This window comes from Neurospora tetraspora (genome assembly GCF_033439725.1).
Source record: "Neurospora tetraspora strain CBS 560.94 chromosome Unknown B0H65scaffold_2, whole genome shotgun sequence".
Classification (NCBI taxonomy): domain Eukaryota; kingdom Fungi; phylum Ascomycota; class Sordariomycetes; order Sordariales; family Sordariaceae; genus Neurospora; species Neurospora tetraspora.
This window is the reverse complement of record NW_026944384.1, coordinates 2,891,243-2,904,336: the sequence shown is the minus strand read 5'-3', so window position 1 is coordinate 2,904,336 and position 13,094 is coordinate 2,891,243. Positions and strand designations below refer to the sequence as shown.

Sequence of the window (13,094 nt, the reverse complement as noted above, 5' to 3'; positions counted from 1 at the left end):
CTTTTTTCCTGAGGGTAGCGTGTCAGTTATAATGTTATGCAAGGCTAGCGGGAGGTCTTACTACTGCAAATGATAGAAGTAACGACAATGAATCCCATGCGTCTTTGTTCGATCAAGAGAGGAAGTGCATTATTCCCCTTCCTTGGTACCTAGCCAAGGTAGGTACCTGACCAGGGCAGTTAGCCAACGTGACGGATGTTGAATCCGGTCAACAAAGGGCAGTCACGATGGGCGTCCAGAACCAACTTGTACCTACCTACTCGTTCAACTCTGTGAAGTCGAACAGACTCAAAATCATCAATCTTCTGCATACAATCCAACCAAAAAGACAACCAACTAACCAACCGATTTGACTTGACCATTCGCTGGTCGAAATGAAGCAACACTGCCCCTGAATAAGACGGAAAAAATGTGCAAAACCTACCGCCAACGAGTCTTTTGCCCAGGAGATACTCACAAGAGCAAAATAGTGAGGACCGTCAGGGCCGTCGACGTTGATACCTCTGGGAACTCCATATTGCGGGAGGCGGAGGACAACAACAACAACTCGTGTAAATGCGGCATAGTCGACATGCTCTTCCTCCCACCCGTCATCGACTACAGCCTAGAAAAGTCTTGTGCGGGGTGTATAGAGGAGGAGCGAATACTGGTAGGGAGGGTGATGTCGTTGAAGAAGGCGATTGAGGAAGATGGCGAAGAAGATGGGGATGGGGATGGGGAGTTGGTGCCGATCGGGATGAGAGTAGAAGGACGCAATAATCCGGGTTCTTCTACAGAGGCGAATGGCGATGGGACTACCTCTTCTACCTTTGCGTTGACTGGGGCTCGGTGTATACCTGTCGGCGGCGGCGGCGGCGTCAGTGAACCAAGTTGTCTGCCTTCAGAGATAGGGAAGCCGGTTGCTCCGGCTACGGGCCCGGGGTATATCTCTGTTCCTGTTTTTCTCCCTATCGACGACGATGTCGATGAGAGGAGGAGACGAGAAAGAGTCGGGGGTGAAGCATTCACTTCTAGCGAGAAGTTCGTTAACTACCCTCAGGCTCTTGTCAATGATAGAAGTAAGTGGTTCAAGGGCTAGAATTCCTTTCCAGTCTTCTCTCTAATTCGAGCGCGTTGACGATTACTGACGATGTTTTTTTTTTTTTTTACCCAGATGTCATCCCCCCGCGTACGACCTCGACGAGACTTGATCATCCTGATATCAAGATGTGGGAGAGTTTCTATGTGTCATCTGTCTTTCGGCCTTTCGGTAGAGACACTCATGGGCCTTGAGGAAGGTAAAGGTGAAGTTGGCATATCGGCTATCGACTATCGACTGTGAACCCTGGCGGTTCAGCAGATGCATTGACATCGGGTCACCTCACGATATCTTGAGAGTCACCGGTAAAAGGCAAGGTGTCGGATATTGTCTGCTGGTGGTTTTGCTTCTCTGGACATACGTATGTCAAGCAGGCAGTAGACCGAGGTGGGAAAGTGTCCGGACCGGGCTGTACGCCGTCGCCTTCCATTGAAAAAGGGCGATGATGTTGGCGTAAAGTCGTCAGTAAGTAAAGAGCTAGAATGCAGATAGTTAGGTCCCGCCGCTGTATGATATGAGGCCGAAGATACCTCTAGCTACACCTGGATAAATCACCACCCCAGACTAGAAGCAATGTCAGATAATCTGATAAGTGATAAAAGAGACGTCTTTTCATCGCTCGTCGCCGACATCCGACACATGACACCTACCGCATTTTCTCACTCATAACGGAAATCCTCTTTGGGGAAGGCCACACCTTATGCAGGTGTTTTGAGCTTGCTCTTAGCTACATATGCAGCATCTTGTCAACTGGATTGGTTCATAATCCCAGTATGATCCACAAAGCATTTCCGTTACGACTGAGAAAATGCGGTACTTCTACTCCAAGAAAACCACACTGCTGCCATGCGTGTGCGTCTTTCTTGGGCAGAAAGGATGGGTTGCGATAACAACCCCCCCTCCTCCCAACCCCAACTTCTAAGGTCAAATCGGGGCACCCGAATCAGGCACAGGATCAAAAAGTAAAACAGGGGTCGGTTCAAGGAGCGAGGTACACCGAAGTCCAACATGAAGAGTTGCCCTTTAAAGTGACCAGTAGGCAACGGTAGACCGTTGATAGAGAACGCGCTGCATACCCCCCTTTCTGCTTTGTTCATGGACGACTTCAAACCTTGGATGTGGATGAGTAGATGGGTAATTCCAATGAAGATGAAGGCTTTCGCAAATCGTAACAACAAACAAGAAGGTTGCGATGATAATGGACTGGAATGGCTGGACAGAAATATGAATTCGTGGACAAGGATTAGGACACGGACCTTGCATGCATTTCCCCATCTTTTAGTTTTGATAAGGAAAAAAGAAACAACCGGCCAAGGGCAAGCCAAGGAGCGAAAGGGAGCTTCCGTGTTTGGAAAGCCGCTCCGTCTGGCGGTCGTTCTCCTCGGCTCGTGCGCATCTTGATTCGCTGGCGGGCGTTGCTGGGCCAGCTGGCGTGGGAATAGCGCTGTTACTATTTTATGTAGACGCTGCCGGAGATCGGACTCCATGAAATCCGGATGGTGATCTGCCGGTACTAAAGAGCTGGGCATGAAATGACCCGCGTGTTCTTGGCCGTCGTCGATTCTGCCCCGAAGCCGATGCTCGATACCCGCAACCAATCAAGATGCGGTGGTCTCTCCTCGTGGGTTTTGACGGTGAGGTCGTTTGTGTTTTGGATAGAAATTAGAAGATTTGTGAGGTCGTTTTCTGTACGTTATTCGCTGTTGTTGCAGATTGCGGGGAAGGTTGTTCAGATGTTTGGATGAAACGCACCTGTTTGGAGCTCGGGGGGGGATCAAAGGAGTGAGTGACATGGGTAATGATCCAGTCACGATCAAGAGTTGAACGGTCTTGTACATACCTGCGAAACCCCATCACCACTTATCGCAAACCCAAATTGATGCGTGGAGTTCTTGAGAGATCTCTCCAGGAGATCTCCCGTGTCTCTTCTTTCGCGGTGTACCTGACTGATTGTCTCCATACCTCCATGTGGGTGACTTTGTGTACGGTACATATCGCTTTACCGCCATGCTTTCCATTCACATGAGAGGAGACACACTTACTTATCTCACCCGCTCACCATGTAACTTAGTCCCGCCATCGTCCCTTCTGATCTGCGTACCTAATCCGGCAATCTCACCCACCCATCCACTCACGCTCCCACGGCGCTCACACCCACCTGCTTAGACGGCTCCTACCCACATTTCAAGATGCAGGAACCTTCCCTTTTGGGATATGCCAGCGATTGATCGACACATGCTTCATAGGCCGAACGTCCGTAAGACATCTCTCCTGGGAGTTTTAGATATATATAAGAACGAGGCCATCAAGGTCATCTGGTGATCGAACCAGTCCTCGTCCTCGTCCTCGTCCTTCAGTTCCACCGTGTGATACCCGTTTCGTTCGTTTCTCATCTCATCTCATCTCATCTTATCCCACCAAACCAACTCAAACAAGCCGTCAAAATGGTCCAGCTCCTCTCCGCCTTCATCTCCCTCCTCTCCGTCGTCGCCGTCTCCGGCGCCGCCATCCCGGTCGCTGCCCCCGAGGCTATCGTCGATGTTGCCGTCGAGCCCACTGCCGAGACCACCACTGGCGACTTCACTGCCCAGGCTTGCCAGTACACCTGCGGCTCCGTCTGCTACACATCTTCTGCCGTCACTGCTGCTCTGAACAAAGGTTACGGCTATTATAGCTCTGGGAGCACCGCTGGAAGCAGTACGTTTTTTTCCCCCTCCCTCTTGCTTTTCTTCCTTGCTTTACCCACTCTCACCCTTCTCCTCCCTCAACCCTCTAAAGCAAGAATACTAACACCCAACCCACCCAACCAACAGGCACCTACCCCCACCAGTACAACAACTACGAGGGCTTCAGCTTCCCCACCGCCAAGCCCTGGTACGAGTTCCCGATCCTGTCGTCCGGCAAGGCCTACACCGGCGGCTCTCCCGGCGCTGATCGTGTCGTCTTTGACTCCAAGGGCAACTTGGATATGCTCATCACCCACACTGGTGCTAGCGGCAACAACTTTGTTGCGTGCAAGTAAGCAACCGCCCTTGGGAATGGGAATAGGAATAGGAATAGGAGGAGAGATGAATGATACCTTACGAATGGATGAGATGATGGGATGAAACGGAATGGAACAAGAGGGGATCGAGCTGGACTGGACTGGACTGGGCTGAGCTGGACTGGACCGGACCTTGATGGGCGTGGTGTACATAGCACATGGTGTGCAAATCTTGCTAGTCTGTACATATTGGATGTTGCTTCCAAACAGTGAATGAGTGCACTTACAGGTGAGGTATGAAGTGGGTTCAGTCATCAGCAGTCACCCCGTACTGCCCATCTTCATACAATGCGCCGATAGACATCCCCTTGTTATCGGCAATCAAGCCAATGAGCTGCTGGCCAATGTCCTTCATGTCGTTGTACTCTTTTAGCAAGTCGATGTGCTTCTGGACTGTTTCCTCTGGTGGTTGACTGCCGGTTTTCCAAGTGTTATCCAGGTTGCCTGGTGGGTGACGGGGGTATTTAAATTCCCATGGATAGTACATACCTGAGTGCTTCCCTTTCCTCCTCAATCTCCCTCGACATACGGAACTGCTGGACAAGATCCCACTCGGCTTGTTCAAAGGCTTGGAACACCTTGGTGATATATCCGAAGTACTTGTCCTTGTCGCGATGTACGAGGTCAGAATGTAGTTTCATGTCCATGAATGGCCGTTTCAACACATAAAACATACCCCCATAGCTGACTCCAGTTGATCTCGGTTCTCGAACTTGACCTCAACAATCGGGTCATCCTCCCCAGTCGTTAAAATGAGCATCAGTGGATCAGATTCGCTTTCTCGCACTTGCAGCTTCCATGCATCGTCGGGAATTGCCCCGTCTTGATCTTCATTTTCGGCTCGAATTGGCTCTCCGTCCAAGTATTTTAGCTTCAAATCCTCGATTCGGATCCTGTATTCAGCAACATGGGATACAAGTTTGGCGTTGACCTCGCGCCACGATGAAGCATTGCATCCGATCGAGGTGTGGTTGTCGAGCCAAAGCCGACACGAGGCGATGAGATCAATTTGAGTTTGCGCAGCTTGAACGAGATTTTCAGGCAGGCTAATGACGCTTGACTGTGACAATGGCCTTGGGGCTCGGGAAAGTTTGGCGGGTGTCATGATGGTGTTGTCGACTTGTGTCAGTAAAAGAGGATGTAGAAGGGAAGAGGACGATCAACGTCGAACATTCAATATCGGTAGTCATGTTAGCAGCACAGTTGTGCGGACGCAGTTCACACAGTGTATGGCAAGATACTCGGTACCGATTCGCTAGCATATAAGCATAGCATGTAAACCAATATGGTATCGCTGTTGATGTTTGATATTTCGCTGTAGGAAATCAAGTTTCCGCCAGACGCTGCTCAGCTCCCTAACCTCCCCCATGCCGTTGAGCGCCAAAGAGGTCATTGATGTTTAGCTGCCTCCCCGCCAAAGAACTCCCTTCGCTGTTTCCACTGAACGCTCCCAGAGATGCCCATGGTGCTGGCGCCTGAGTGTAATCTGCAGCGGCAGCCCCGTTGTTCGGCATGCCCTGCTCATACTGAGCCCCGACAACCTGGTTATTAACCGCGCTCAAGGCTGCCCTTGCCTTCTGCCACTGGGCCTCAATAAGACTCCAGTCGGGATACTCCACGGGACACTGACCCTCTTTCTCCTCGGTGCTGTGTAAATGAAAGCCGAGGGCCCTCCCGGTTCCGCCAGCTTCGTCGGCCTCCATTTTCAGACTCAGAAACTTCTCGTTGGTGGCCTCGTACATCTCGACTTTTGACAGGTTGATGGTGAGATTCTCCATACTACGTCGATTCAGCACAAAGAGGTTGACCTGTGGTAGTTCGTGGCCTGTGGGCAGGACGATAGGGTCGCACTCGCAAAGGAACATGGGGCCCTCGACATCGCGCAGTTCCCAGGAGTTTGTTGTTGAAGACCACTCGTAAAGCCGGACGAAGGAGCAGGTCAAGGGGATGGCGCGGAGGCCAGAGACGTAGCGCTTCAGCACGGACATGTTGAGCTCGTAGTTGGTACGGGTGGTGTGCACATAGGTAACCGACCCGTCCACTTCTGGCACGTAGTTTTTGGGGTCGTACATGCGGTTCTCGGCATCGCTGGGCTGGACCGCATAGCTGGTGTTGATGGCGTCACTATCGTAATCGGACTGCTGGGCATAGCGGGGGCCGCTTTCTCGGGAGCCGCCATTGTTGTAGGAGTGGTTGTTGCCCCTGCGCCCCTTGCGAGGGGGTGGTCTCCCGCTCATGGTGGCAGTTCTTGGGTATGGGGGAGGTTCGGGATTTCGAGAAGAAAAGGCGTGGGTGTCCGCGTTGGGTGCGTGTGTGTTTGTGATGACTTGAGGGCGACGATGTCCGTGATATGGACGTACTCGAGAGACGCGGCTTCGATGGAGGATGTCGACGATAGAAGACTGGGCGTAGAGGAATAATTCGACAGAGTGAGTGAGTGTCGTCGCCTCAGCTGTGTAAATTGCGCGCGGCAATCGGATAAATTGCAAAGACGTAGAGTTGTTGATGGGGAGTACCGGTATTACAAGGCGTACTGAATGTTGTTGTAGAGGTAGCAGCGGCCACGAGATGATGTGTTGGGCGTCAAGCAGCGCCGAGGTGCCTGCCGCGCGAGTGTTTGGTGGGGTAAATCTGGGGAGCTCCAGAGACTGACCACTCAAAGACAAGCGATAAACGTTATAAGTGGGACCTAGACTGATAAAGACAGGGGCAGTGGACAAGCTCGAGACAGCGTCATCATTCACTGGACCAGCGACCCTGATCTCCCTGTGAACAGGGCTGGGCGCTCTCCGTCACAGGGCAACCCCCTCCCGATTGCAACATGATCAACACCATGACTCGGCACCGGTAGATGCGCTCTTGTTCCTTGGTTAGGCGCGAACTTTGCATTCTCTCAATTACAACGAAAGGCCTTATCTTCATCATCACCTCGACATTACGTCCCAAGTCCTGCCCGAGTGCCCAACCGCCTTGGACCAAACACAACTACCTCGACCGACTGACCAACTCTTACGCTGCCTTGCGCGCCGTGATATTCCTTACTCGGCAGCTCCTATGATCATGAGCACGGCGGACATATCATCTCGACATATATAACACAGGCCGCCACCATGCCCTCCTCCGAAGGACCACCACCCCTTAGTCGCACCCGGACCGGGTCCGCCACCACCGACCCGGTCGATCTGGCCACAACCAACCCCCATTCGTTACACCAAGCTATCTACGCCCGGCGCGAAGAGTATACCCGCCCCCATCGGATACGCGTCAAGGTCGGAACCTGGAATGTTGCTGCTTGCCCTGGTACGGATAAGGACCTGGCCAGCTGGTTTGTCGACGGCAAGGGAATCGACACTGCGCTAGCCACTCTCGATCTTAATCGGAACGCGGCCATTGAGGGGAATACCGACGGAGAGGATGGGGTACACATACTGGGCGGGGACAAGATCGGCCTCTATGTGCTGGGATTGCAAGAGGTGGTTGACCTGAACACGGCAAGCCAGTACGTCAGTCGCGTGTACGCTGGAGATGAGGGCGTTACTCAAAAGTGGAAGACTGCGCTCGACGCCGCTCTTCCCCCCGGCTACAAACTCGTCGCCTCTGAACAAATGACTGGCCTTTTGCTGCTTATCTATGCCTCTCCAGAGGTGGCGCCGACCATCAGCAACGTGAGCACCGTCAGTGTCGGCACCGGCCTCCTTGGCTACATGGGCAACAAGGGCGCTGTCGTCACTCGCATTATCCTGGGCGAGTCCACTAGGCTGGTCTTTGTCAACTCCCACCTTGCCAGCGGTATCGAGGGAACATACAACGAGCGGCGCATCTGGGACGTTGGCCAGATTCTCGGCCGCACCCGCTTCAAGCCCGTCAGCTTTGCTGGTGTGTCAGAGGACTACGAAGAGAAGATCGGTGACGAGGACTTTGCCTTCTGGTTTGGCGACCTCAACTTCCGTCTCGATGGTCTTCCTGGTGACGACATCCGACACCTCTTGATGTTGCACACAAAGGGAGAATACGGTGCTCCTAGGCCAAAGTTCAGGCGCGACAACTCTCTGGAGGGAGAACCTATCATTGTGCACGCTGACAAGTCATCCGACGCCGGCGACGAGACCAATGACGACAAGTCGACAACGACCCACTCTACGGGAGACACCAAGGCTACCGACTATGACACCAAGGCTATTGACTATGAAAGTGATTCTGATTTGGATGCGCTTCCCGATCCTGATGACTTTTTGCCAGACCCCCACGATGATCCTACTTCACTGCAAGCAACGCTGGATTCGTTGCTTCCCCACGATCAGCTCACCCGCCTGATTAAGCAAAAGAAGGTGTTCCATGACGGATGGCATGAGGGCGCCATCTCCTTTCTCCCATCCTACAAGTACGATGTTGGCACTGTCGGACTCTTCGACTCGAGCGAGAAAAGGCGGGCACCTAGTTGGTGTGATCGAATCCTCTACCGCACCCGTAAGGATAAGGAGGCGTATGATAAGAAGATCAAGGATGCCGAGGACGCACGCAAAAAGGATGAGGAGATGAAAGCTCGCGGTATCGACCAGGCCGGAGATGATGACGAGGTGCTTTTCGACTATGACCCGGATAACGACGGCGACGACGATCACTCTCCAGGTGTGTCACGGCTGGAATACGATGAATACGATGAGGGCGAGGAAGGCGATGACCAACACAACAGAGATGACTGGGTGGATAGGATACGCCAGGACATCTACACGTCTCACCAAAGGATCACATCTTCCGACCACAAGCCCATCATATCCATCTTTACCCTGAACTATGATGCTGCTGTGCCGGACCTAAAAGCACAGGTCCACGCAGAGGTGGCCTGGGAACTGGACCGCGCCGAAAATGAGGGCCGCCCCTCCCTTACTGTGGTTAACGACTCGCGCGACGCCCGAGGACCGGGACGTCCTGGTGGTTCGCAAGACTCAGCTGAAGAGCTTGTGGACTTTGGAGAGGTCCGCTTCCTACAAAAGCAAAGTGCCACACTTACACTGGCAAACACGGGCCGAGTTGCATGCACTTTTTCGTTCGTCGAAAAGCCTTCTCCTGCTAAGGAGGATGGCCCGAACCCACCCCCCTGGCTGAAAACATCCTTCATATCTTCAGAACCTGCTATCGATGATTCACAACTGCCAGATATGGGTAAAGAAGTGACGCTAGAGCCCGGTGAAACGGTCAGGGCGCGATTAGAGGTCAACGTCAACCATGTAGAGCAGGCTAGAGTGCTCAACAGTGGGAAGGACAGGTTAGAGGAAGTGCTTATTCTTCGAGTAACTGACGGTCGGGATCACTTCATCCCTGTGCGGGGTGTTTGGATGCCCACCTGCATCGGTCGCTCCATCGACGAGCTCATACGGGTACCCGAAGGAGGTCTTCGCAAGTTTGTCCATTCCCTCACCGAAAAGAACGGCGGCAAAGTCATGTCCGTCCCAGAAGAAATGGATGTTCATTGCGCCGCGCCCAGAGAGCTGTTCAAACTCACCGAAGCCCTCGAGGCGGTAACCGAGCGGGTCTTGGCAGACGAGCAGATGCTGGAAGAGTATAAGGCCCCTAGAGCATCAGGCTGGCCCTTTGAAGAAGATACTTGGCGAGTCACCGACAATTCCCTCCGTGCCTCTCGCGCCGCCGACCTTATCGACGCCCTCGACGTTGGCATGGCCCACATCGTCGATGCCTTCACCGCCGAGGTCCCCGCCGTCGAGCGACTTGAGACCGTTGCCGAGGTTCTCCAGCTCTTCCTCCGCGGTCTCACGGATGGTATCATTACCACCTCTCTCTGGTCGCGGATTGAACAAGCTTCTCTTGTCTCGCTAGGCCAAGGAGCTACCGCCGCCTCCAAGGTCCCTCCCCAAGAAACGGCCTACGAAGATGACAAGGGCACCATCCTTGATATCCTCTCTACGGCGCCCAACCACAACATCTCCTTCGTCTTTCTAACAGCCACCCTAGCCAAGGTCACCACCGATCTTTCCCCCATCACAAAATCTGACCTGGAACTCCTCAAATCGGACACTCCTGTGCGGCTTAGTATGCTGAACAGGCGGTCACTCACCGCAGGACTGGTCAAACGGAATACTTCGTCTGGGTCTTTCGGGCAAGCAATGGCCGCAATGGCCGCGAGGCAGGCGAAGGAAAGAAGCTTTGCCGAGGTGTTCGGGGAGCTGGTATGTAGAGCGCCAGTGCAGAAGGGCATGAAGGATAAGGAGAGAAAAGCAGTGGTGGAGAAGCAGCGAGCTGTACTGGAATTGTTTTTGAGGAGGAGAGGGGATTGAGATGGGATTGATCGACTGGCGGAAAGATGACTCTGGGTGATGTTTTGGAGTAGTACAGGATATATGGGAAGCATGCTTGGCGTACGGGAACACTGATGGCTTCTCATTGAGAAGGGGGTTGAGCCTTGCGTTTGAGTTGTACTACAATGTTTGTTGGCATAATGTAATACTGTATTAGTCAGAGGGTAGATGTGAGACCTTGTTCTTTGTCTTTCGGAGTTCTGGTTGTTTCTGTTCATTTACACTTGGGATGGTGCTTTCCGGTGATGGTTATCAGTCCGGTCATTGGAGGAGGTTGAGAAGGCGACGAAAGCTTGGCTGCGATCAGACCGACATGAGACTGATCAACTACTTCATCTGAGCTGAGATGGATCAGGCACGCAGGTTCGCTTAGAACCATTGCGGATGTTGCGATGAAGCTCTCCACAAGGCCAAGACCGTCAGGCTGTCAAACGGGAAAGAGCAGGCGTACGACGTGGAAGGAGGGAATCCACTCCGTTTGTCTATTCACTCAAAGTTGGGAAGTTGCCTCGCAATACCCTCGTTTCAGGAGTGGTAGCCTGGAGACCTGATTCCACTCATGATCCGTTCTTTGCTTGCTATGACACGATTCGTGCACAGAATGGCAGAATCTTGAGTCCATGGAGTCACGGTATCTTCAATCCCATTCACCCGCCATCGCCAAGTCACTCCAACCTCTTCACTGTTTCCATCCAAGGCAAGGTCACCTGCTTGTCGATCGCCATAGCTGTCAGCTGCCAGCTTCTCTGTCCTATATCAACTCGGGTTTCAAGTTGATTCTCTTCCAGACCACAAACTCTTTTAATTCAGGTCATCTCCACCAAAGCCTGTGGCATCTTTACCCGTCCACAAGATCAAGCCTTGGAGAAGGTTTTGTGCATTCACATCAAACTCGAACAAGCGACCACCGCCGGCGACACAAACACCATGTCCTACGAACATCGATGTCTCATGCGCCGCCGCCTCGAGCTGTATCACGACATCTTGACAGAACAGCTGAGGCCTAGGATCGAGGCTGCCGCTGCCGCTACCACCGAACATGACGATTCTGATGCCGATCAGTATATAGACGACGATACCGACAACACCGACGACACTGACGACTCCGACGAGGATCTGTGCGAGTGGGAGCACGCCGAGAACAAGCCATCCGAGGAATCGTATGCCCGTGTCACTCAATGGCGCTGTGGACTTGAGGGAAACAGGGTTTGGGAGAAGGATGCACCGGATTATTTCGAGAACACCGAGAAGGTATCAGATCAAGTGGAGTTGGAGCAGCAGGATGACAACGAGGCTTTTCCCACCACAGGAGTTCACCACGTTGAGCATTCCGGCAGTGGCAGCGCCGCGGATACGAGCGTACAAACTTCTGGAGGACCCCCAACACCACTTTCGGATGCAGTGGCGTTGGACCCCATGGCAAAGGTCGAAGAGCAAGGGCGAGCACACAATGGGGACAACACATTGAATGATCCCAAAACCACAAAGCGGGAAGAGTACAGCACTGCATTACTCAACGATATGGCGTCGGGCTCGGAATCACCAAAGGACGACTCGCTAGACAGGTTGACGACACCACCCAGCTCTCCTTGCCCCGAGTCATCCGTCACTGCGAACCCCTTATTCATGAAGGAACGTAATCACATCTCCCTACACCCGCAATCCAACCTCATCAACCACTCCCAATCCCTTCCCACAAACTCGAGGCTTTCCCAATCAAACCGTCGTTCCAAATCCCTACCACCACTGAACCTCCTCCCCTCCCACTGTCCACCAACACCACCCCCGGAAACCTCCTCTCCCTCCACCTCTACCTACTCGCAACTGCGCTTTACCGTCACCCAAGCCGAGCTCGACTTTTTCTACAAACACATCGAACAGGTCGAGTACATGATCAGAGGAATTGACTACCAATTCCAAATGCAGGAGTATCGAAATGAGGTCCGACGACAAAATCGGCGGAGGAGAAGACGGGCAGAGGTAGAGGAAAGGTTGATGTTCATTGCATGGGGCAACGAGATGTCGTCTGAGGACTGGAGCAACGTGGCAGGTATGGATGGGACCGAACATCAGAGCTGGGAGAACACTGCTGTTACTGGGGAGTGGGATTCGGGTGGCTTGGAGGGTGATGAATCTGCGGACGCCAAAGAAGAGGGCGATGATGATCCCAGCTCTCACAGACCGGGTGAGAAGGGAGAAGGCTGTGGTACAGATGGACATAGGGAAGATGGTGAATCTGTCGGGGCCGACGGAGCTGGAGATGAGGATGCGGTTGTTGCCGAAGAGGATGGCAGCAGTGAGAACGGATGGGATAGTGGTGCTTGGTCGTCCACATGGTCGGAGCCCGAGGAAAAGACCCAGCTCCATCAACCCACCCAAAGAAGCCCACTTCGAAAAGGATACACGCCTGATGACATGGTCTGGGAGGAGGCAGTGGCCGAGGCCGAATACCTGGGCTTCTACGGGCATCAATTTAAGAAGGACGAGCGCGGCAGGAGGCACTGGCGCTTGTGAGGGGAGAGGTGTGCATGCATGCGTGTGCATCTGTATGCGAAACCGTCCCACACTGAACCGAGGAAGCACGATGGTAGTATTGAGTGGCATAGTCTTAAACAATCATTATGGCTCTCCATCGATAGCGGACGGCCCAATTGACCGA

General features: G+C 53.1%; 6 protein-coding genes across 6 annotated transcripts; 4 read left to right on the top strand and 2 right to left on the bottom strand.

Moving 5' to 3' along the window:
- The first annotated feature begins 215 nt into the window (after positions 1-215).
- B0H65DRAFT_107310 (uncharacterized protein) lies at positions 216-1,475 on the top strand. Its single transcript, XM_062820513.1, has one exon. It carries the CDS (start codon positions 410-412, stop codon positions 1,076-1,078), a length of 669 nt encoding a protein of 222 aa, XP_062684358.1. The 5' UTR covers positions 216-409; the 3' UTR covers positions 1,079-1,475.
- B0H65DRAFT_107309 (uncharacterized protein) lies at positions 1,476-2,741 on the bottom strand. Its single transcript, XM_062820512.1, has one exon. It carries the CDS (start codon positions 2,605-2,607, stop codon positions 1,873-1,875), a length of 735 nt encoding a protein of 244 aa, XP_062684357.1. The 5' UTR covers positions 2,608-2,741; the 3' UTR covers positions 1,476-1,872.
- A 781-nt stretch (positions 2,742-3,522) lies between these two features.
- Positions 3,523-4,100, top strand: B0H65DRAFT_546128 (Ribonuclease/ribotoxin; the record flags this gene model as incomplete). The annotated part of the gene is made up of 2 exons (XM_062829428.1): positions 3,523-3,775; positions 3,892-4,100. 2 exons carry the CDS (start codon positions 3,523-3,525, stop codon positions 4,098-4,100), a joined length of 462 nt encoding a protein of 153 aa, XP_062684356.1.
- A 268-nt stretch (positions 4,101-4,368) lies between these two features.
- Positions 4,369-6,358, bottom strand: B0H65DRAFT_421592 (Swi5-domain-containing protein; the record flags this gene model as incomplete). The annotated part of the gene is made up of 4 exons (XM_062824349.1): positions 4,369-4,534; positions 4,611-4,726; positions 4,798-5,240; positions 5,545-6,358. 4 exons carry the CDS (start codon positions 6,356-6,358, stop codon positions 4,369-4,371), a joined length of 1,539 nt encoding a protein of 512 aa, XP_062684355.1.
- A 781-nt stretch (positions 6,359-7,139) lies between these two features.
- On the top strand, positions 7,140-10,621 carry B0H65DRAFT_107232 (putative PI phosphatase group protein). The gene has a single exon (XM_062820510.1). The coding sequence runs from the start codon at positions 7,232-7,234 to the stop codon at positions 10,412-10,414; it is 3,183 nt and encodes a 1,060-aa protein (XP_062684354.1). The 5' UTR covers positions 7,140-7,231; the 3' UTR covers positions 10,415-10,621.
- Positions 10,622-11,088: 467 nt separating this feature from the next.
- B0H65DRAFT_107226 (uncharacterized protein) lies at positions 11,089-12,996 on the top strand. The gene has a single exon (XM_062820509.1). The coding sequence runs from the start codon at positions 11,363-11,365 to the stop codon at positions 12,947-12,949; it is 1,587 nt and encodes a 528-aa protein (XP_062684353.1). The 5' UTR covers positions 11,089-11,362; the 3' UTR covers positions 12,950-12,996.
- Positions 12,997-13,094: the final 98 nt, after the last annotated feature.